Below are 22,597 nucleotides of genomic sequence, written 5' to 3' on the forward strand. Positions count from 1 at the left end.
AAATGCCCCCTTACAAGTTTGTGTCTGACAGTGCATAAAACATTAAAGTGTTAACAGCTTATGTGGACAGGGTGATGCTCAGCCTGTGGTGCAGCTGATCTGCTTCTTAGTACAGAGGAGACAGAAAGTTTCTTCTGGAGAGCAAGGGTTTGAGACTGTTTGGAGAAGGAGGAAAGACTGTTTGTTTGGAAAAGAGGCATTGCCTTAGGATACTCATTGGGATGCCACAAAAAAATTCATGCAGACACAAAGATCAGCTCTCTGTTTCAGAGAGTGATTTACATTCCTTTGCTTTGGCAAACATATCCAGACTTCTGGTGCATCCCTAAGTATCTGAAACTTTTGTGACCTTTGGAATTTGTAATTCAGTGCAGGCCTTGGGGAGCATATTTTCTGGCCATGCATTGTGTTTTTCATTCTGTTTTCCTCCTTGCATTTAATTAACTGCATTTGTTTTGAGTTAATTTCATTTTTCACCATCTTGACAACTTCATCCGTTGAAGTTCTCCATCTCAGGATGAGCAGAGTGTGTCAGTACAAAGCTTTCTTTTATTTGCATGCATCAATGAGTTTTCAGCCAGACCTGGAGGGAATATTCTCAGGAGTAAAAGCTCAGCAAGGTCTCCATGCTTCAGTTAGTTATTTGGCCTTTCTGACACAGCTAACAAGGGTGTTAATTATTGCTATTTAGAGCAGTGGCTTTGTGGCAGAGATAATTGTCCATCTGGAACTAAGTGAGTCTCTTTTCAGTAGAGCATCAGACAGCTGTTATATTCTCACAACTGGAACAAATTGAAATATTTGTAATGTTTTTCCACTGATGAAAAATGCTCAGGATTAAATTAACTGCAGTCTCACAAAATGGAAAGAAGCATGTCCTTTTTCTTAGAGATTTTCTAATCAAAAATCTGCATGAAAATGAGTAATTTAAATGTTGAAACAGGATGCTTGCATATTATGAGGCAAGGGTTCATTATTACTTTTTCCTGTTGTAAGGCAGCATTGGTGTTGTAGTGTTCTCAATGCATTCAGACAATTTGGATCAACAATTGATTTGAAATTCCTCCTCTCTGAGAAAGGGCTTGTTTTCAAAGGTCTATCTCAGCAGTCAGAAATGTATGGTTTTGCTCTGTGATTTTCAAAAAAGTTTGTCCAAAGATTTACAGCTTATGTCAAGGGTATGTTTCTGTTACTTAACTGTGTTAGTGAGGCATGTAATTTTATTTAGTTATTTATTCTCTAAGTGAGCTCTCAGGTACTAAAAGTTGGTTGCTGAGGTGGAAGTGATCTGTTAAGCTGCCTTACTTGACATGACACTACTCAGAACCAAAGGCAATGATTTTTATCACCATTCTCCTTTACACCTCCAGTCATTTGTCCAGAATTGTTACCTGCCTGTTTGACCAGCAGAACATCAATACCTGGTATCTGTTCTCCCACACTACATTTTTCCTAAAATCTCCTGTAATCACAGCTAGAGGAAGTTGCAGACCAAGGAGCTTATCCTGTATGGGATAACACGGAGGGTTTGTGCTCCTGTGAAGACCCACTGCCTTCAGCACAGATACAAGTAGTTTACCTAAGACACAGGCTCAAAAGAGTAATACAAAATTATGATTGTTCAATACACATTTTCTACTCAAGGTAATATTTACTTATCTTAACCATATGGTTGTATTTAATTAATTGATGTTATCTTTAAATTTTCCATCACTCTTTTTCTACCGTCTTCCGACCTCTTTCCTGTATTCTACAAATTATTACAGGAAGACAACGGAATCATTTTGGTGGGAAACACCACTACCCACGTGAGATTAGTATCCTGGATGAACATCTTCTGAACCCCCTGGAAGAGCCCTCCCTCCCAGGTACATGATTCAGTAGTGAAAACCTGGCTCTTGGCTATAAAAGGTGGCTCCCCTCATGTCTCCTGTGTATCTGCCTGCCTACAGCAGTGAAGCAACTATAGATAACCCAAAAATGTGGAGACTGTGTCAGGTAGTCTCTCCAGGTTTGGCAAGTAGTTTGCTGGAGCCCAGCTCACCAGCCCTGAGATGGCAGGTGCTCTTTAAAGAAAAACAGAATCTCTTCAAGTGAAAACAGAAGCTGCATGACTGAGATTCAGAGTTCATGGAAAGGCAGCTTAGGAACAAAAGGTAGAGACTGGTACAGAAAGTTAGGAATAGAAAGAATGCTGAACGATGAAGCTGAATAAAATGAGTGTAGAATAGTGGTGTAAAAATGAAAATCCAGGGAGAAGTAAGTAAGGATGAGGAGCTCCACTGAAGGGAAAAATTGGATGAAAAAGTAAGAGAACAAGGGAACATTGGGGACTAATTTACTGGTAGTGGTAGAGATTGCCACTCTGGAGGACAGATAAGAATTGTGTGGGTAAGAAGAGCTGTCTAAAGGAGAAGGTGAGGAGGAGAGGTTTTCTTGAGGCCGTTTTGTAGCCAACAAATACCAGTGTGTGTGACTATCCCAGCTCCTGAAGGCTGTGACACCTGGAATGTGACAATCTGTAGTGTCATCTGTTCCCATTAGCTATGGGGAATGCTGTAATGCAGCTGAAACTCATACTGCATTGATTCATCTGCATGTTCACAGGATGATGTCTGTTGGGGATAGTTTTGCTTGCCTTTTCCTTTAAGCAAGATTGGAATTTTTCTTTTAAAAGTCTGTAATTTTTACCTCTATTTTAATCATTCAGCTCTTAAACAGTTCTACTTTTGACCCTGGCTTTTGTGCACAAACTGCATCACACAATTTTTAGATACATTATGGAAAAAATTTATTCTTAGGCCTTATCTAATTCAGTGGAGAAGATGGATTTGTTTGGGTCTTAGAAAATGGTTGTGAAATAGAAAGCATCCTTATATGCTGAACTGTTGTAGAAACAAAAGATAATACTGAATAAGAACCAGGAAAAAAATTTCTTGGGGAAGAAGAGTCCCTACAGATGGTAGCAAGAGGCTGTTCCCTGGCAGTTTCTGCTGCCACAGACTTGTGCAAGCCTGAGACAAGTCCCTTCAAACTTTCACTGTGTTTCATAAATGGTCACTAGCTGTAATGACAGATGTTTTCAACCCTTGTCTCTGTGTACATTGTTTAGTTCTCATTTGAAAAGTTGAACATCATCTTGCTCCAGACTGGCACTGAGAAGAGGAATTTGATCATATTTGTGAGACACTTGGATAAACCCCTTAGAAGTTCAGTCCCTCTTCCCTTTTCCTTTCCCCTCTCACACCCAATTGATAAACTTTATATTCAGACCATGATTTATCAAATAGTGTGCAAGAAATAAGGGGAGAAAGGAGAAAAGCAAACAGTGACCATAACAAAGTAGTAGTTGTGCTATGACTAGCAGAAAGTGGGTATGAGTACTGAGAAATGCAGGGAAGCTGACATCTGACTCAACTCTTGCTGTTTTGGTCCCAGGGGACACAACTGTAGTTCTGTGGTGGTTCTCAACGTGTGGTGCCAGTGGTCCCCATGGGCCAACTCAAGCTCAGTGTGACAGTGCCTACAAGAACAGCAATGTGTCAGTGACTGTGGAGAAAGAGGGCAGGCTCCGGGGAGTGCAAGTCTGGAGAGTGCCAGCCACAAACAGATACAGGTGAGGATCAGTGTGTGCTGGGGGGCAGCCACCTCTAACTGCTTTTTGTTTGTGGGGATTCAACAAGCACAAGTGTGAGAGCACTTGTACTGAGTGGGTAGAGGAGACAGTGAAGAACTAGGAGCAGTAGTTATTAGGATACATATCTGAGCTACTGTGAAGCATGGAAGAGTGAGCAGAGATGTATAAGGGATCAGAAGAGGAGTGAGAGTGAGCATGCAGTCAAGGAGTGCTGCCATCATCTCAGTCCTGTAGTTTTAGACTTCTGAAGTGGCTATACCAGCTCATGCTATTTGCTCCTGCAGTTTCTGTTTCCAGTACTTGGGTGAGGGTTGGTTTTGTGCAACCTACCTATATGGGTGTCAGACAAAGAATAGTCACAAGCTGCTACAGCAGGGGAGCCTGCTCTGGAGAAATGTCTGTTTGGAAGTGAAGGCTGGGAGTCCTTGCAGATGGATTTACTTTGGGGATGAGAAATGTGAAAGCTGTTTCTTCATTTATTTGCTTTGTCTTGCAGGATTTCTGCCTATGGAGCAGCTGGGGGGAAGGGAGCCAAAAACCACAATAAGAGGTCCCATGGGGTCTTCATCTCAGCCACCTTCCACCTGGAGAAAGATGAGCTGCTGTACATCTTAGTGGGGCAGCAGGGGGAGGACGCATGCCCTGGGGTGAGGGCCATGAAGCACATGTGGGCCGAGACCTTGCAGATACTATTCAGTGGGTGGCTTGGGCTTTGGTGACAAAATATAGAAATCCCAGAATCCAGACAGGAGACAGGAAAGACTCAATAAAAGAAGTTAGAAAAAATCTCAAAACAGATAAAAAGAACACTGAAAAGAAAAATAATCCCAAAATGCACAAACAAATATGAAGCCCACAGAAACTTTGCTTTAAGCTCCTGGTGTTTGAAGTAAGTTCTTCATCAGCTCTCTTGTGCTTATTTTAAGCAGGAAGCCCATAAGCAATTGATGTGCTCCCTCTCTTGTTTTTCCACAGTCCAGAGATTTTGCTGTCTGCCAGGATTTCAGAAAATTTACTATTATTTGTGGAAGCATCCAGCAGTTTTGTGGCTGCACGGTATTACATACTCTCTAGGCTTAGAGAGTGAAGTCTGAATCCAAAGCCTACCAAAACCAGTGAGAATCTTCCCACTAACTCCAATGGCCCCTGGACTAGCTTTTCGTGATGACAAAAAAATAACCTCAATAGAAATGGAAATTGGTGACATGATTGCTTATGTGTGTATCCTCTAAATACTATACCAAATTACCTGAAATTCCTTTTGTCATTTAAGCTCAAAAACTACCTCTTTTCAGCATCAGTTTTTGATACTGCTTTGATCCAGAGATGCTGTTAACCTCTGGTCAGGAACAAAGCTGTTTTTCCCTCACAGACTGGTGGGTTTGAGGATGCATAAACTATTCCTGTAGGCATTTGAAGTTACGGATGATGATGAAGTTACAGGAGATGATGTCTTACCCAGATGCTGTAATTGCTAAACCCACCTTTTCTTCACTTGATATAGTACAAGAATTGTATCTATTTAAATGAAAGATACATTTGTGTATCTGCAGTTCCCTTTTCAGTGCACTCTCTAGTCTTAGGTCATAATCTGAAAAGTTGTCCATTAATCCCTTGCATTTCATCATTTGTCCTCCAAATTGCAAATTACAACCCAGCACTGTCTCCCTTTGACAGGTGCTACTGGAAAAAGTTGTAGTTAATATTTCCCACTTCCAAAGCCCAACTTGCTTTGGCTTTGAAAATCATGATGAATCTGTATGTTGGGTGTGTGTGCTATGTTTGTTTTTCTTTCTCTGGAGAGGTTCTGCAGCTCCAAACCTTGACTAGCTTTCCTCAGATTTACCACAGTTGTTTTTCCCTGGTCTTCATCTATCTTGCCATCTTTTGTTCTCCTGTTTAAATTAACCAGACAATTAATTGCTCCACCAACTAAGAAAGGCCATGCACCATCACTAACAGAATTGAGAAAGAGCTCTCCCTCTGTCAATTTTCAATCAATCTCAGTCTCAGTCTTGGGATGAGATGCAATGGGCAGAAAATGGAACATGTTCCACCTGAATGTGATTAAGAACTTCTTTGCTGTGAGGGTGACTGAGAACTGGAACAGATTTCCCAGAGGGATTGTAGAGTCTCCTTCTCTGGAGATAGTAAAAAACAATCTCGGCACAATCCTGAATTACGTGCCCCAGAGAAGTCTGCTTGAGTAGAGAGGTTGGACTGACTAGATAACCTCCAGTGGTCACTTCCAGCCTTCCCCATTCTGTGATTCTTCATGAATGAGAGGACACAGGCAGTAAGACTGGTGTGGGAATAGGAAATTGGGTCTCCAAATTACTATTCTAAGATGTATCAATAGACTATTCTCAATTATGTGTGGATCACCTTTCCTTTATACACTTATCTCCTTGAGAAATAAACAGTAAATGTGTCAGTGAGAAAGTTCTCAGAATTAATCCATAATCCAAAATACTTAAATGTTTTTGGTTATAAGAAGTTCTAAATGTGAAAAATATTAATTATGTGAAATTAACAATGAGTTACTACATTTTTTCCTGTATGCATCTCTATTTTCATTTGCATGTGTAATGTGAGTTTGCAAATCAGAAGTTACAGACAGATCTATCCCTCAGCTGTCAGTCCTAGTAGAAAAGGTCACTTTCTACGAATATAGTCTATATACTGATTTATAAATGTCTATTATGCATGACAAGCATTCTCATATTATTATACTAAAATACACAGACAAGTCTCAAGAGTTGGACTTTGCTGATATCTGACACCATTTCTTGTCTCCTTTCAGGGAAATCCTGAAACCCAGAAGATCTGCTTAGGGGAGTCATCTCTCATTGAAGAAGATTACAAAAAAAAAAGGGACCTGAAGGAATGGGCTGGAGGAGGTGGGGGTGGAGGAGGAGCAACCTACATCTTTAGAGTAAGTATTTCCTCTTTGCATCCGGCCTGAGCAGTGTCCAGCAGAGCAATTAGTACTCACTGTCAGTCATGGCAAATGATAAACAGTTATTTTTAAAAAGATTATGGAAAATTAATCTTCCTCTTCTGCCTCTTTCTCCCTCTCCTCTTTCTATATCCCTGGTTTTTGTCTTTTTAGTTGTTTATTTCTCTTTATAGCCTTATTTGTATTTATCACCATCATTAGGCTAGCTGAACTGGTTCTTCAGTCCTTAACAGCTCAGATGTGGGAATTACACCAGGATCTCACTTTAACACTGGCAGCATTCCTTAAAAAATGAATCACAAAACCTTGATGTTCAGTTAAACAGTTACTTTTGTACTCAGGAATATGATGTGAAATATTTTTGTAATGATTCTTTGAGACAAGCAGTAGCATTGCCCTAGCCTTAGGCCATTCTTCTTTGGAATACTTTCATCATCTTTGATAAGTTTGTGTGAGTTGGCATCTCCAAGGGATGTGAAGTTTTTCTGATGTTTGATGGGGGGTTTTCCAGCAGAAAGATGGGATTTTCGAACCTTTGCTCATCGCAGCAGGAGGAGGAGGAAAAGCCTACCTGAAGGCTCAGGACAACTCTCTGGATGATGTACCCCTGGAGCAATTTGAGAACAGCACTGCAGTACCTGGAGTCAGTGGGAGGACTGGGGCAGCAGGTGAGGCACTAAAAGCACACAAGGTCTGAGTCAGGTGGCTGAATGCACTCATTGTCCTGTAGGCATGAAGTCAAGGGCTTCTTTTTCAGTCTTTTGGAATTTTTCTTGGCAGTAATTTTAAGAAATACACTGGTAGTATGTAAGGGGTATCTTCTTATACATTGTGTCACCAGGTAAAAAGAGAATGCACAGAACAGGTGATGAGTGCTCCAGCAGAGGCAATTCCATAGCATGACTCCTCTCTTCTATGAGCTGAACCAGGGAAAATGATGTTTGGTGGATGGAGCCTGCTCCTTCACACTGTAACAATGGCCTATGAAGAGAAGACATTTTCCCCTTACTCCCCTAAAACCCTAACAACAACATTCTATTATGGGAATTATACCAGAAATGGAAGCTTATTTATAATCTTGTGATGGCTATGCCAAGAATCCATTCCTAAGAGATAAAAAAAAATCCTGGTGGTCGTCCATCTCCTGCTATAGAAGACTTACAGAGAGGCCACTAAAGTGAGATGTAGAAATCCTATTTATTTTCATTTCCCTGAGGAACTCAGCATATTACATGGCTGACGGCCCTATCCAGTTATCCTGAAGGGGAGGGATAGGCCCCTTATTTTCTTAACACCCCAAGAAATTAGTGCTGAGTTGTTGGTTATGCTGGACATTAGATTTTCTGTTTATTATTGCCCATGGCAGCAAGGAGCTTGTCTGTATATTCTTTTAAAATTAAAGAAAGGTTTACCTTGAACTAGGAACTTAAAGAAATTAATAAGGACTCATCTCTGTCTCTCTACAAAGCATCTCTGCCTCTGCTTTTCTCACTTGTTTTCTTTTCTCACTCTCTGACTGAAGGTGGAGGTGGTGGCTGGCAAGATGACAGTCTGCTTCCTCAGGCTGGGAAGTCCCTTCTGGAAGGTGGAGAAGGAGGTCAAGCTTGTCCCCAAGCACTAGCCAAGCTCCAGTGGACCACCTCTGGTGGTTTTGGTGGAGGAGGAGGAGCTTGTACTTCTGGGGGAGGAGGTGGAGGGTACAGAGGTAAGCCTGCTGGGGCAATAGTCATGGTGACTAATTTTGTGCCCTTCAGAGCACCTGCAGGTCAGGGAGATTGCTCTTAGTGCAGAGGTGCATGACTGCAGGAGTGCGGCACAGATACTTCAAGCTGAACAATATGAGACCCACCCTGCTCTTCACCATCTCTCTATAACTGGGGAAATCAAGGTTATAAAAGTGTTCCTATGTGATTTAATATTTGGAAGGCGATGTAATATTTGAACTTCACCCATCCCCAAGTTAACAATGGAAAATATTCCATTTATTTTTTCTGCTTGAAACAAATACATTTTTACTTTGCTGAACTGAGAAACCTGCATTTGATAAAGTCACTTCGCTAACCTTGGTACTGGCTGGGTCAAGTGAGGGTTTGACATTATACTATCCAGTGTCACTGGAAGGTTGCAGTGTCACCCCAGGTTATAATGGGAATGAATGCAACCCGTCAGAGACATCATATTTTTTGCAGTACTGATCAGCTAGCCATACTCTTCTTTCTGCAGGAGGACATGCCTCTGATAGTGATGATATCACAGCTGGTGGGCAGGATGGCATCTCTTTTGTGAACCCCATAGGAGAGATCTTCTTGCATCCCTTGGCAGGTACAATATGGTTCTTACTCTCATTTCTTTTCTTCCTCCTTTTTCCTTCTTCCTCTCTATTTCCTCTTTCCTCATCCCTCTTCTCCTGTCTTGTTTTCTATTCTTTTCATTAAAGCTTAATTCATGCTGCAGGTCAGATCTTTAGCTGTGGTCATTTCTTCAACTATTTCCGTAGTGCTCTGGGACCTTTTTTCTCTGAATTTTAAACCAGGAGAGACACCAGTCATCAGGTTCCACTGCACATCCTCAGTCCCTGACTTTTCCAGGTCAATTCACTTCAAGGCCTCACTCTTTGCTTAAGGAACCAAATACCTTCTTCCCTACTGATCCCCATCAGGCTTCTGACATGTCCACACTGTGTTGGACTATCTGCTCTCCTGCAGAGAAGGAGAGAAGTTGTAGGTACCTGCTGGGTTTTGTTCTGTTGGCTTTTTTACCTTACTGGAACAAGATAGGAAAAACTGAACTAAGCCCAACTGTTGTCTATTCCTTGTTCAGCCATGGAGAGTCATGGTGAGGTGGAGGTTCAGATCTATCTTAACTGCAGCCACTGCCACTCAGACAACTGCAAGCGGGACCCTGACACCAACCTGCCAGTGTGCCAGTGTGAGATGGGGGCTGTGCTGGCCAACGACAATGTCACCTGCACTGGTAAGTTAAGAAGCTTTAGCCTCATTGGATAGCATCTCTATTCTTTATATCATATCTCCTTCTGGCTTTTCTGATGTTCAATTCCCATGTTACAGCTAGTGGATCCAGTGGACAAGGTGTTGTGAGAAATGTCAAACATAGGATTGAAAATTCCTGCTGACCTTTGCTTACATGTTGAGCTGCATCTCTGCCACTATCTCAAACAGTCACATTTGGATTAGGAAGGAGGTAAAAGATCTGTAAAGAGATGTGGTGTGAATTTCCTGAATGGGCTCAGTGTATCAGATATTTAAGCATAAATACCTCTCCAGGATAACGTACCACCTACTGCTGACTTATTTAAGCCACAAATTGCTTCCTTCCACAGCAGTTTCCCACTGTGCTGTCAGCTGATGCCTTGTTTCACAATTACTTCCTTTCACAGTCTTGGAGCTCCAAAACATCAAGATTGTAGACATTTTCAACTTATGAGTAGTGATGTTACCCATGTATAGAAAACTGAAGAATAAATAAGAAATCTGTGTTTTATCAGTTTGTATTCTATCTTCATAATGATTTTAAAATTATTTAGGTACCTTTTCAACTTTCAGGACTATAGAGGTATTTGCTGTAATTTTTATAAGATGCTCTGACCATGATCTCCGTACTGTTTTCTGGAATATAAGCAACAGTCAGAGGGATGCTTTACAATAGCTCTTGTTCTTTTCTGATTAATGCAGCTCTGTTTTTATTCTTCCAGTGCCCCAGGGTCCTATACCAGAGGGACAGCTGCCTCTCCCTCTCCTCTTAGCTGTGGTGTCTGTGATTGTGGTGCTTGGAATGATCCTCACCTGTGGCAGCCTATCCATCAGTAAGATACACTTACTTCTTATCACGCTTTGACCTGGCTTTTTCCAGCTAAATTAGACAAAAAGGAGACCACCTGGCCATGTGCCACTGCTTTCAATATTTGAAGATGAAGTGTTGTGGTCTCCCAAGTGGATTGGAGGAACAGGGAAAAAGAAGTGATAGGAAATATCACCACCCACAGTTAGGCACAAGCAAAGGGCAAGGACTGCTCTTCCCCAGTATTTGCCACAGAACATAAGAGCTAGGGAAGCCTTCTTAGCAGGTGTTTCTGTAGCAGCCACTGCAATTCCAGATGAAATCATAATCTGTAATTAAATGTAATTAAATTCATTCAGGGAGATTATTTGCTTTTGGGGCTAGACGTCAGCAAGATACCTCATGGAGCACTCTTCCTCAGCCAATGCACAAAGCAGCATAGGAAACCTAAGTTGTTCCCAGGTGATTAGGTGCCTGGAGGAATAAGACTGTTTGCATATCCAGTACTGAATCACTGAAGACTGTGAAGAAGAGCACAGTGCGGCAATCCAGAGATGTTTCTGGGCCATTTATAATTATGGAATTGGTGTCATTCTGTTCTGTGTGGCCAGAATGATCTGTTCTGTCCAGTTGTGGATCTGGTTTTTGCATTTTTATCCATCTCTCCACCTGCAGTTTATCACCTGAAGAAGCAGCAGCTGGAAGGATCCAGAGCACGACTGCAGAGCCCAGAATATAAACTGAGCAAAATCCGCACATCTGTCATCATGACCGATTACAACCCCAACTACTGCTTTGCTGGGAAGGCCGCCACTCTGAGTGAGCTGAAGGAGATCCCACGGAAGAACATCTCCCTGCTGCGGTGAGAAAACAAGCTCCACCTCTCTGGCTAACTGCAAAGCACCCAGTCCAAGTCAGCCAATATACAACAAATGTGATACTTGTTATGTTCTCTAAGATAATTTGATTCCATAAAGTTCTCAAGCAGAAGTGTAAGATCATGAGTCTCCTGTTCCATCTTCCCACACTAGGTATTTCACTTCTACTGTGATTGTGTTTTTATTGCACTTGCCTCCTGGCAGTACCTCCCTTCAAAATCTATAGCAGTATGTCTATTTCAGCATTTCCTACCACAAGGAAATTTCCTGTCATTAAGAGATACCTGCTAAGCTGCTCTTCATCATCCAGATTATACTGATCAAACTTTAGATCTTTAGAAGGAACAATTTCATCATTCTTATGTCGTATACAATCTCCTGAAGACATCAGTCTGCAGACACCTTATTCCATTGTTCCCTATTTTTCATGTCTTTCTTTTGCTGTACTTGGTGATAGAACCCTAGGATTGAGCAGGCCTATTTTTTGTTCAGAACCATCAAGAATCCAACCTCCCTTTTGTAGTGATAGTGACAGAAAATACTGATAAGTTATTTTCAGAAATTTTGAGTTGAAATCAAAACTCTGATTTGTAAGAGCTTGGCCAGCTCTGGATCCAAGGGCATATAGCATCTGTTCCCCCTCTTCTCTTCTTGCAGGGCACTAGGACATGGTGCATTTGGTGAGGTTTATGAGGGAACTGTGGTAGGCATTGCAGGGGACCCCAACCCTCTACAAGTGGCTATCAAGGTCAGTACCCACAAATTTCCTCTATAGCAATAATTACCCATAAGAGTCATGTTATTTTATCCCTATTCCAGCTGGAAATGCATGTGTATCACATGCATATACATATATGTGATGCAGGCTTGGACACATTGCTGCATCCAGGCATTATCAGCTTTGATTTGAGTGCTTTCTCACAAGTTTTTCCACATGATGTATTTAAAAATGTGTTGTTTCTCAGTTACTTCCCTTTATACTGAGAGTAGTGCTTTTCTACTGTATGTGAAATTTTCAGGTAGTCTTTTGATATTGCACAGTGTAAAGGATGCTGTTGTGAATATATATTGCAATTTCACACTAATTTCTCTATCATTAGTGGCAAGAGACAATAGGCTGATTTTCTCTGAAATTATTGCTGTTGCATCAGGATTTGTCAATTACCCAGCCCTGAAGTTAAGGATGCTCATAAACTGCTTCTGGTTTTTTATAAGCTTGTGACTCAGAGAACCAAATCTACTTCTATGAGTTCAGCTCAAGAATATAGTCTTCATTAATTAAAAAAAAATTCTACTGTTATTCATCCTGTCTTTCATGTCATGAACATTGTGCCACTGTACAAATGTGGGCGAAAACCCAGGACACTAATAAGCAGTTGGAACTGTCCAACTCAGTTTCATTATCCAGACTGGAAGAAGCACCAGAGCACAGTGGCAAACAGAAGGATATCAGCATGTCATTCATTTCTGGTAACCCAGTTCATCTGTATCAGCAGAAAATGTTGTCCAAATCTGCTGGTGGGAAAGGAAGCTACAGGGCCATGTGACACTACTATTTAAATCAAGTGGCTGTGTGTGTCATATGACATGCAAGCATGTGCTGCAGTGTAGACACAAAGAAAGGGGAGAATAAATAACTGTCATCTTAAAAACCTTCCTAGGTCTGTAAGTCCCCATCAAATATTTTCTTGATGTGTACCTGAAGATATTTTTGTTCCAGAATTGTGCATAGAGTTCAATTCACACAAGAAAAAAACCTTCAAGTACATCCTGTATCCTATCCTGACTTTAACTAACAAATGGGTCACATGCAGTGCAATAAACTGGGCACTGAAAGGATGAGCCCCTGCTCTTGGGTTCCTGAGGTGATTTACATGTTATGTGCTCATTCATTTATTTTCTTTTTTTTTCCTTTATCTCTGGTGGTCACACAAATATTCTCAATTCTTTGGTGTGATGGCCCTCACTGCCTTTACCTCTCAACAGACCCTGCCAGAAGTCTGCTCTGAGCAGGATGAGATGGATTTCCTGATGGAAGCATTGATTATCAGGTATAGTTAAAGGGCTTTTTTACTGATAGTGGTCGGGGGGGAAAGAGTAATGCAGGTAATGATAGAATCCTTTATTCCCTTGCTGGTGCTCAGAAAATAAGTTCAGTCTTATTTTTCACCAGATGGCATTTTAGTAGCATATAAGGTACTACTTTTTTATCTCAAACATGATAAAGGTTCTCTTCTTTTGCTGTCTCTGGTGCTTTAACGCCAGTAGGCAACTTGGCTGCACACATCAGAGGGATGGAGAAGAGAATCAGAAGGACAAGAAGGCTCTCAAGTGGTTGAGATAAAAGCAGTTTAATAGGTAAAGCAAAAGCTGTGTGAGCAAGCCAAGCAGCGTTGAAGAATTCATTCCCTACTTCCTGTGAGCAGGCATGTGTTCAGCCATTCCAGAAAAGCAGGACTCCATCATGCACAGCAGCTACTTAGGAAGACAGATGCCAAACTCTGATTGACCCTTTCCCCTCCTCCTCCTTTCCCTAGCTTTTATAGCTGAGCATGACACCATACAGAATGGGATATCCCTTTGGTCAGTTGGAGCCAGCTGTCTGGGCTGTGTCCTCTCACAACCTCTTGTCCTCACAGCCTTCTTGCTGCGGGGGAGGTGTGCGTGTGTGAAAAACCTTAATGCTGGGTAAGCACTGCTCAGCAGTAGCTAAAATATCAATCTGTTATCAGCACTGTTTTGATCACAAATACAAAATATAGCACCATATGAACTACTGTGAGGAAAATTAACTCTATTCCACCCAAAAATCATTACAATTTAACAAAAAATTTAGTTGATTGGTTCTACTAATCCTGTTCAAATGAGTAAGAAGGTACAACATTTTGTACAAACATGTTGTGCATTTGATTTGATATCTTTGCAAGCTTGGCAGAACTTTTATAATGTCCTATGTGTATGGCCCTCTGACAATGAATTATAAAATCTATAAAATCTTCTTGGAAAAGATAACAGACAGCCACTCCTATTACCACCTGTACTTTAGGTATTCCAGCCTTAGAATTTACTTTGTTAACAGAAATCCATAATCTGAAAACAATAGTAGGATCAAGGATGACTTTAAAATAGTAGCATAGTCAAGGTTAATTGTAAGTATTTGGAATTTATATCTTTTGAATTTGTGCAATGTGAAATTTTTCTTCTCATTGTCTGGCCCAGCTCGTACTTAGATGCTGATTCTCTGCTATTAAAGCATGAATCTCATGACATAGTGCCACTCCCTACAGTCTGCAAGAAATTTGATAACTGAACAGGAGGTAACTGATGCATGAAAGAGCAATTTTAATCAATTAAGGAGTACCTTGATTCACTTAGTAGCACGACTCTTTCTCTTCCCCAACTTCCTTTCTATTTTTAGTTCCTTTATTATCCAGGTAATCATTATCTGGATGCTGCTGTCTAATGACTGAGTCTTACTGTGCTTCGTGACAACTTCAGCTTCCTTTTATAAAAAGCAGAATCGCATAAACAGCTGCTGCTGTAGGTATTAGCTGAGTCCCTCTGGCAGACTAAACACTGAACTGAGTCCCCCAAACTAGACAGCACTATGTCTAAAATAACCAATGCTGAATTAAAATTCCTACCATCCAGGACTTTGTATCACAAATTCCAATGAAATTTTCAGGCTTAACTTTCTTATTCCTCTCATGTCACTCTCATCTTTCAGTCAGTGTGCCCATTAAATTCTGTCTTCACAGATAGAAGACTCTGCTTTGCTTTCAGCTTTTCATATCTTATGTTGAAGGCTTTTGATGGGCAAAGTCAGGCACAACCCTGTTCTTGGGGATTTCATAACCAGAGAAGCATTTTGATATGGCTGAATACTTTTTGGTAACTGCATCAAGATTTGCTTCAGTCCAGATTGTCAAATCTCAAGGCACAATGATAATGGATGGATGTTGGCCAGGTACTAATGCTGTGTTTCTCTTCCATGTGCTGTGGCCTTTCAGTAAGTTCAATCACCAAAATATCGTGCAGTGCATCGGTGTCAGCCTACAGACACTGCCTCGCTTCATTCTGCTGGAGCTCATGGCTGGAGGAGACATGAAGAGCTTCCTTCGGCAGAACCGACCCAGGATGGTGAGAGAACTTCCCTGCAAGGCTTGTGGTTGATTTTTGTATGACTGCTTTTATGTTTTTGTCAACTGGATAAAGGCACTGCTAAGGCCAAGCTAGGCTTGGCTTGGTGTCTCCCAGCTCCCACAGACTTCTGGATACCCATGTCTGTTTGCTTGAAGTAAGCAGGTGTCAGTGAGACAAAATAAAAGCAGGGCAAGAAACTCTAGTAACTGAGGAGGTAAAATCCTGTCCTGCTATTGTAGACTTCTGTCAGTTAGGCTATAAATAATTGGTCTTTCTTTTTTCAATACCTACTTTGTTTTCTGTGTACTGTGATGGCACATGAGGAGCTAAAATTATAATCAAATTCATAGCACTAAGTCCTCTGCAGGTGTGCATTGGCACCATATGGAGAAATACAAATTTATGCCAGTTGAAGATCTGAGCCTAATTTGTTTGATATATCTCAGACTTTGATTAGCAGGGTTGTAATTTCTCTTCACCCTTCCTGAAAGCAATAAGGGAGTTCCTAGAGAAAAACTGACAAAAATTTCCCTATGGAGAACTGTATAAAGGGGGTGAAAATAAACAGGGCTCCTGGAAAAAGTTTTCTTTATTGTTCTTAGGGAAGTGCAGATGGTGAAGGGTTAGTACCAGTCCTGGAGTCTGTAGTAAAGCATCCCTTTTTTGCGTACTGCTCCTGAGGGTAATCACTGTTCTAGCAGGACAGATAAACTGATGAATGCTGATGTTGGTGTAAATGTGCACTTGTGCATTTTTACTCTCTCTCTTTCTCTTGTTCATACACTAATTTCTGTTGATAATTTATTGACTCACTCTTTAAAAGTGAGTGCTTTTTTATTCTCTTCTATCTCACCTTTTAAACCTATTTGTCTTTTGATTTCATACAACACAGTGGAGAATAGCTCTCTCCCACCCCCTTTAACAGGCTATTCACACCAGGCCATAAATCTCTTGCCAGATTGCACTCATGTACAGTGCTCAAGAGAGGTGAAATCTCCTGAAAGTTTTTGGGATTAAACACGAGTTTAGTAATTTTCTAATTCTTTGCTTTGATCTACTTTATGTTCCTCTTTGCTCCTGACTCATGTAACCCTTCCACCATCCTGTATGTAGGTCTCTCCCTTTCCTTTCTTCTGTCCTTCTCTGCCTGAATTATATAATTCTACTTCACTATCCTTCCCTTACTATTTAATGTCCTTTTTCAGAATCAACCATCCACACTAACAATGCAGGACCTGCTGAATATAGCTAGGGATATTGCCTGCGGCTGTAAATATCTGGAAGAGAATCATTTCATCCACAGGTGAGGAGAAACAGTCTCTTCTGATGTGTCTCAGGGTGCATGAGGCTCATTCACTTTCTATTTGCAGAGGATTAGACAGGACTAATCTCCACAGAGGAGACAGATTATTTCCTCTACCAATGCAGGCTTGTGCTTAGATGACCAAGTGGATCTCCCTGTTTTTTTTTAGGAGTTAGGTTCTGCACTGTTCTTTGCAGTCCTGGAGGAGCAATGTTCTGTTCCAAGTGACAGAGCTTAAGTACTAATTTTCGGGTGCCTGCAATGTAAAGACAGTTGAGATTAGCCCTGTAGTCCACTAGATGGTAGTGTCACTCTGTGTTGGCTGGTAAGACAGCAAGGTATTTATTTCCTTTTTTAACTCCGCATCTTGACTTAAGTGCTTTCCCTATCCCACCAGCACAGGACAATCCATAATATTTCAGCCAAAGAGTAGAGAAGGGTAGAGCAAGTACGACAGGAAATAAAAACACATCTCAGGCTTCCTTCCCAGCTCAGTGTCTGACCTGCTTACACAGTCTTAGGAAGCCCATATTTGTTTCTTCAAATTCATTTTTGCTCATTTGTTGAGCAAAAAATGTTGCTATAGCATGCTTCAAATAAGACCAAATGATTATAGAAGGGATAAAGGTTGTAGTTATCCTTTTAAAAATTTTGGTTAGGTATTGAAATTCTTCATTTTTGATTTAGAATTGCTTCAGCTCATAAAGTTCATAGGCATAGTGGGCATCTGGATTCCTTATTGTGAAATGCATGCTGTGTCCAGTGCTTGTGTGTAAAGGAGAGGAGAGCCCTTGCACACCAGAGGGTCACACAGGCTCTAACCAAACCAAGCTGCAGCCTGGAGATGTGCAGGCAGGCAATTGACTCACCCACACGTGCAGCACGTGTACCTACGTATGGGGCTGCACAGCACAGAGATGGGAAACAACGCCCAGGGACTGGAGAAATCCAGGGAAACAAAGGCAAGCAGCCGTTGGAGAAAAAAGCCAGGAAGTTAAGATATGGGAATATATTATATGGCTTTATGATTAGAACATCTGAAACAGATTTCTACTGCTTATATTGCAACAATAAGGAAGTTCTGGTGGAAAAGGGTTAGAAATTTCTGTCATTAAAAAAGAGCAGTAAGGACGTGCAACAGGTTGTGGCTCTTGGATCTCTTAATAACTATGTGAGAGGATCAGTATTCTAACTGGAAACTTCTGAGTTAATCACTACAGCATTGTATTTTAGAATCCTCACTGTAATAGTAACAGAAGCATATGACTTGGAAAAAACCGTCTGGGTCAATCTTTGCACTGTTAGATCTCTAATATAAGCAACCTGTGAATGGATTCATTTTGTCTTAGCCAACAATTCAATAAATCTGAACACAAGGAATTTCCCTCAGGTTTTGTATTAGTATTTGTTAGTAACGTCAGCATTGCTTAGAGTGGGTTGGGAAAAGAAGAAGGCTTTCATTGTGGATAATAGGAATCCTAGGGGTAAAAGGTAATGTAGTGGGGTTGTAGAGATGCTTCTACAGGGCAGGAATTGTCATCTAGGAGTCACAGGTGATAACAGAAGAGAAAGTTGAACCTGACTTCCAAATTCTCAGCGACTTTTCAAGGTTAGCAGTGGAAAGAAACATACAAGTTTTTCAAGGAGCTTATTTGTTTTGGCAGTCAACAGGACCCCCACAGTGCTGTGATTTTAATGACTTTCTTTTCAGAATGCATATTTTAAATGAACAGCAATATTTTAGCCTTGGCCATGAAGGCACACTTCCATTTCTCACAAGCTAAACTTGCACCCAGCTAACAGCTGCTTCCATATGGAGCTTTGACTGATTCCATGGGAGATATCCAGAAGTAACAAAGCAACACATTACCAAACCGTGTTGTACATAACTTTTCAAGCAGTTTTCTAAGACTTTCCAACAGCATCACATCTGTAACAGATGAGGACACTGCTGAGATGTCCCTATTAAAAAAAAAAATAGAATAAGAAAGAAATCTGTCATCATGTGGTTGAAGCAAAAGAGGTTGGGTCTGTTCCTCTTCTGATACAGATGCTGTTTTCTGCCCTAGTGAAAAAAGGTGTGAATTGGGAAAGCTTGGCAGATGCTGGGTAGAAGATATAATTCAAATACACTTTAAGAATTGTAGTTAACAAAAATGATAATGTAACTGGAATTCTTTCTAATTTTAACAGGGCTCTTCACATTTGTTTAAAGATTATTCAAGTAAGATTTGCAGGACTGGGTCTAATACTTTTTCTTTATTCCTTTAACTACTTAAGAGTTTAGAATTAGAATTAGAATTAATTTTAATTTTTTTTTAAGAGACATAGCTGCAAGGAATTGCCTTTTGACCTGTACTGGAGCAGGACGAATAGCCAAAATTGGTGACTTTGGAATGGCCAGGGATATTTACAGGTAGGTGAAGGGCAATTTCAGTTCTGTAAGTAACTCAGTAATCTGTATAAGTTTGACAGGTTTGAACTGTTTCATGATATGTGAAGCAGTGGATTAATCCATCAGGGGTCTGAATTTGAGGAGCAGTCAACTAACTTGTGGTAACAGACTGTAAATTGACAGATCTATGCTTACGAACGAATCCACTTCAACTGTGCTCCCAGGAAACTACAAACACTTGTGGACACTAAATCAAGCATAAGCAAATTTATTAGCTATTTTGTTATAAATAATCTTAAATTGAAATTAAAATTAAAAACCCCCAGGAACCATAATTATCACTTCACAATGTGAAGAAGAAGACTTTCTGCATCAACACCCTGTGCAAAGCATTGGCAAGTTTGATATCTTTAGCTGTGCACAAGAACATCCTTGGTTTCCATCTCAGTTGCAAAGAGGATATAAAATCCTGCTTCAATGCACTATTTGTGTTGATAACTTTTCCTTTTTCTTACTTGGCCCCCCACTGTTACTTGCAATTCCCAGCTGCTCTTACTGTGGTGATAAGATCTTTTCTGTATTGAAGCCCTTTCAGGCTGTGTGACGTTCTTTGTGTATTTCATCTTTCCCAGAGCAAGTTACTACCGCAAGGGAGGAAGAGCCATGCTTCCTGTCAAGTGGATGCCACCAGAAGCTTTTCTAGAGGGCATTTTCACCTCCAAGACTGATACCTGGTAATAAATGTCTTTTAATTAATTCTGCTCCTCACTGAAAAGCATCAAGAAATGTACTGCTCAAAAAAAAAAGAAAAAAAAAGTATGTTCAGCAGTAACCTAAAAAAAAGTCAGAATTTCCCAGAAAAACATGAGAAGTCTTCCCACTGCATTGAGTAGAAGTATGGCTAAAGAATCCAGAATAACAGTTTAAATGTCAAATGTAAATAGAGGTAATAAAAATTTGCTATTCATAAAAGCAGAGTATCACAAAAAGCCAATCAAGAAGTAAAAGGCAAAAGCAGATTAGATTCTCAGGAAATCTCAGTTTAAAATCCAGACAACTATCATCAAATACTTCCCTCAGCCTTCAGAAACTTTGTTTCCATCAGTGACAGGGCTACTTATATCCCTTGTAAATTACTCCCTCTGTACGACCCAGGATTACTCTTTTGTATATTTTTTCTTGTTGCATATAAAATGACAGCAGATTTAATCAGAAGTCCTTGCTGGTTGCTGAGGAAACAATATTTATATACTGATTTCTCATACAACTTGAGCTTTCTTTAAAATAAGCACCCCCTCAACAGTAGCACATTCATGCACAGGTGCTGGGGTATGGAAGCTTTCCAATTGCTTAAGAACACTTCTTTCTCTGTACAGCAGATCCTTCAATATGCTGTACTGAGGCATTCCCTCAAATGCCACACTGACCCAGTTTCCTGAAGTTGCTAGCGATGCCGGAAGACAAGGATTACTTATCAGTGCCTAACTGTGAGCAGCCAGCACTAAATATTTTGAAGGAAAGTGCCACAGTTCCTGTGATAGGCTATTATAAGTAACATGCATATACTAGAAATTACTTTGACCTTTGCAGGCAAAAAGTGACTGAAAATTCTGACCCTGCTGACGTCCTGGCAGAATTCTCTTGACTTCTTTGTTTCTAAATCATACATAATTCCTAGTGGCATTGACTATCTGACCTGCAGATGTAAAAAAAGTACAACCATATGAGAAATGCTGCTGGCTTTCAGTTTCACTGGATGTCTCTTCCTTGATTTTATACTTGAACATCTTGTTCTGAAACACTGATTCAAATATTAAGGAAACATTTGAAGGTCCCTGTCTGACCATCTAGGAGCCACTGCTAGAAGTCACACCTGCCCCACTTGAGCTGGGTAGAAGCCCCTTCACAACTACACCCCTCACACTCACAGTCAGACTAGGTTTCCTCACCAACTTGGCCCCAGGTTTCCCATAGCAGGACCTCAGAGGTCTGGATACTTAAAATAAGTTAACCAAGATCCAATAAAAAATAACAACTTGAGTTCCTTCCTCTGAAGTGGGGCCCCAAACAAAGGAAGCCCTGGGCTTATATACCCTCACAGTCTAAATGTGCCAAAGTCTGGAGTCATTGGCTCCTGCTGTGTCTCTGATTGTCCGGTCACCTGGCAATGCCACAGGTCCTCATTGCTTGTTTTGCAGAGGGTTGGTGCCAGGTCACAGCCTCTTGTCTTGGGCTTCTGCCACCCAGAGCTCAACCTGCAGCCAAATTACCAGCACCTAATGTATTCCTCAACACAAACATCTTAAGTTTTCCCAACTAAGGCAAAAAAAATTCCATGCCAGATCTAACAGTTTTTTTTAGTTGGACCATACACAGCCAAGGGTGTTTCAGCATTTCTTGCTCTACTAATAATGAATGCAACCACCTTCAGAGGTACTAAATATTTTGAAACCTCTGCAAAACTTGTTTTGGAGCTTGAGCAAAGGTTTTGATTGATTGGGGTGTCTTCTTATGTAAACATTGACTCATAATCACAACTAATTGCATATTACTGTCATTGGACTGCAGCTTTGAAAGGTCATTGCTGTGGTATTGCCTACACCGCTACAAGGTAGGTTTGCGGAGCACAAATGAAACCTGATTGGTATTGTTGGCTGGTTTCTGACACAGGTCCTTTGGAGTGCTGCTTTGGGAGATTTTCTCTCTAGGCTACATGCCCTACCCTTGCAAAACCAATCAGGAAGTGCTGGAATTTGTCACCAGTGGAGGAAGAATGGATCCACCAAAAAACTGTCCGGGGCCAGTGTAAGTATTTCTTTACTCTCACAGGCCAAGGTGCAGTATGTGTCAAAGATGTGGACAAAGACACTTCTACTCAGGGAATGGTGATTGCCCTCTGTGTTAGGTGGGTATTGCTAAATATGTCTTGAGCTACTGCCTCTTGTATACAGCTTAGGGCACTACAGGATTTGCTTTAAATAGCAGCTCCACAATCAGACAGGATCCAGGGATATAGGAAAGATAGATCCACTTTTGCATTCCTCCTTTGAGCCATGTACCAAGTGTGGTCCCTTTGACCCCTGATCACTTCATACTGAAACACTTTCTTACAAAATAATCTTGATCAATTTTTTTTGTTTTTTTAACTTTAAGGTACCGGATCATGACACAATGCTGGCAGCACAGTCCAGAGTATCGGCCAAACTTCTCTACCATTCTGGAAAGGATCAAGTATTGCACCCAGGTACTGGTCTTTGGTATCCAGGTGGATGATAATCCATTAAATGGATTATTAACTATCCAAAGACATTAGGTTTAGTCCCTAAAGCAAGTGAAGGATCCTGGCAGACTGATATAATTAGTTACTATTGTGGTGGTGCTGTTGGCTCTTTTACAGTGTCCATCCTCACTCTCCCATCTTTCACCAGCCATAATGAGCATACACTGTGCAAATGGATGCTTTTAGCTCTTAGCTTGTTCAACT

General features: G+C 40.9%; 1 protein-coding gene across 1 annotated transcript in view; it reads left to right on the forward strand.

Annotated features, from left to right (window-relative positions):
• The window catches only part of LTK (leukocyte receptor tyrosine kinase), a 90,027-nt gene that overhangs the window by 64,182 nt on the left and 3,248 nt on the right, over positions 1-22,597 (forward strand). The window contains exons 11-28 of the mRNA XM_021533465.3: positions 1,767-1,868; positions 3,439-3,616; positions 4,134-4,284; positions 6,441-6,572; positions 7,108-7,264; positions 8,119-8,301; positions 8,820-8,918; positions 9,417-9,569; positions 10,309-10,419; positions 11,070-11,256; positions 11,930-12,020; positions 13,259-13,323; positions 15,283-15,412; positions 16,621-16,718; positions 19,042-19,134; positions 19,746-19,847; positions 21,784-21,918; positions 22,267-22,357. Coding sequence (XP_021389140.3) covers positions 1,767-1,868; positions 3,439-3,616; positions 4,134-4,284; positions 6,441-6,572; positions 7,108-7,264; positions 8,119-8,301; positions 8,820-8,918; positions 9,417-9,569; positions 10,309-10,419; positions 11,070-11,256; positions 11,930-12,020; positions 13,259-13,323; positions 15,283-15,412; positions 16,621-16,718; positions 19,042-19,134; positions 19,746-19,847; positions 21,784-21,918; positions 22,267-22,357 — 2,258 coding nt within the window. The remainder of the gene's footprint in view (positions 1-1,766; positions 1,869-3,438; positions 3,617-4,133; positions 4,285-6,440; positions 6,573-7,107; positions 7,265-8,118; positions 8,302-8,819; positions 8,919-9,416; positions 9,570-10,308; positions 10,420-11,069; positions 11,257-11,929; positions 12,021-13,258; positions 13,324-15,282; positions 15,413-16,620; positions 16,719-19,041; positions 19,135-19,745; positions 19,848-21,783; positions 21,919-22,266; positions 22,358-22,597) is intronic.

This window comes from Lonchura striata, chromosome 6 (assembly GCF_046129695.1).
Source record: "Lonchura striata isolate bLonStr1 chromosome 6, bLonStr1.mat, whole genome shotgun sequence".
NCBI classification, from domain to species: Eukaryota; Metazoa; Chordata; class Aves; order Passeriformes; family Estrildidae; genus Lonchura; species Lonchura striata.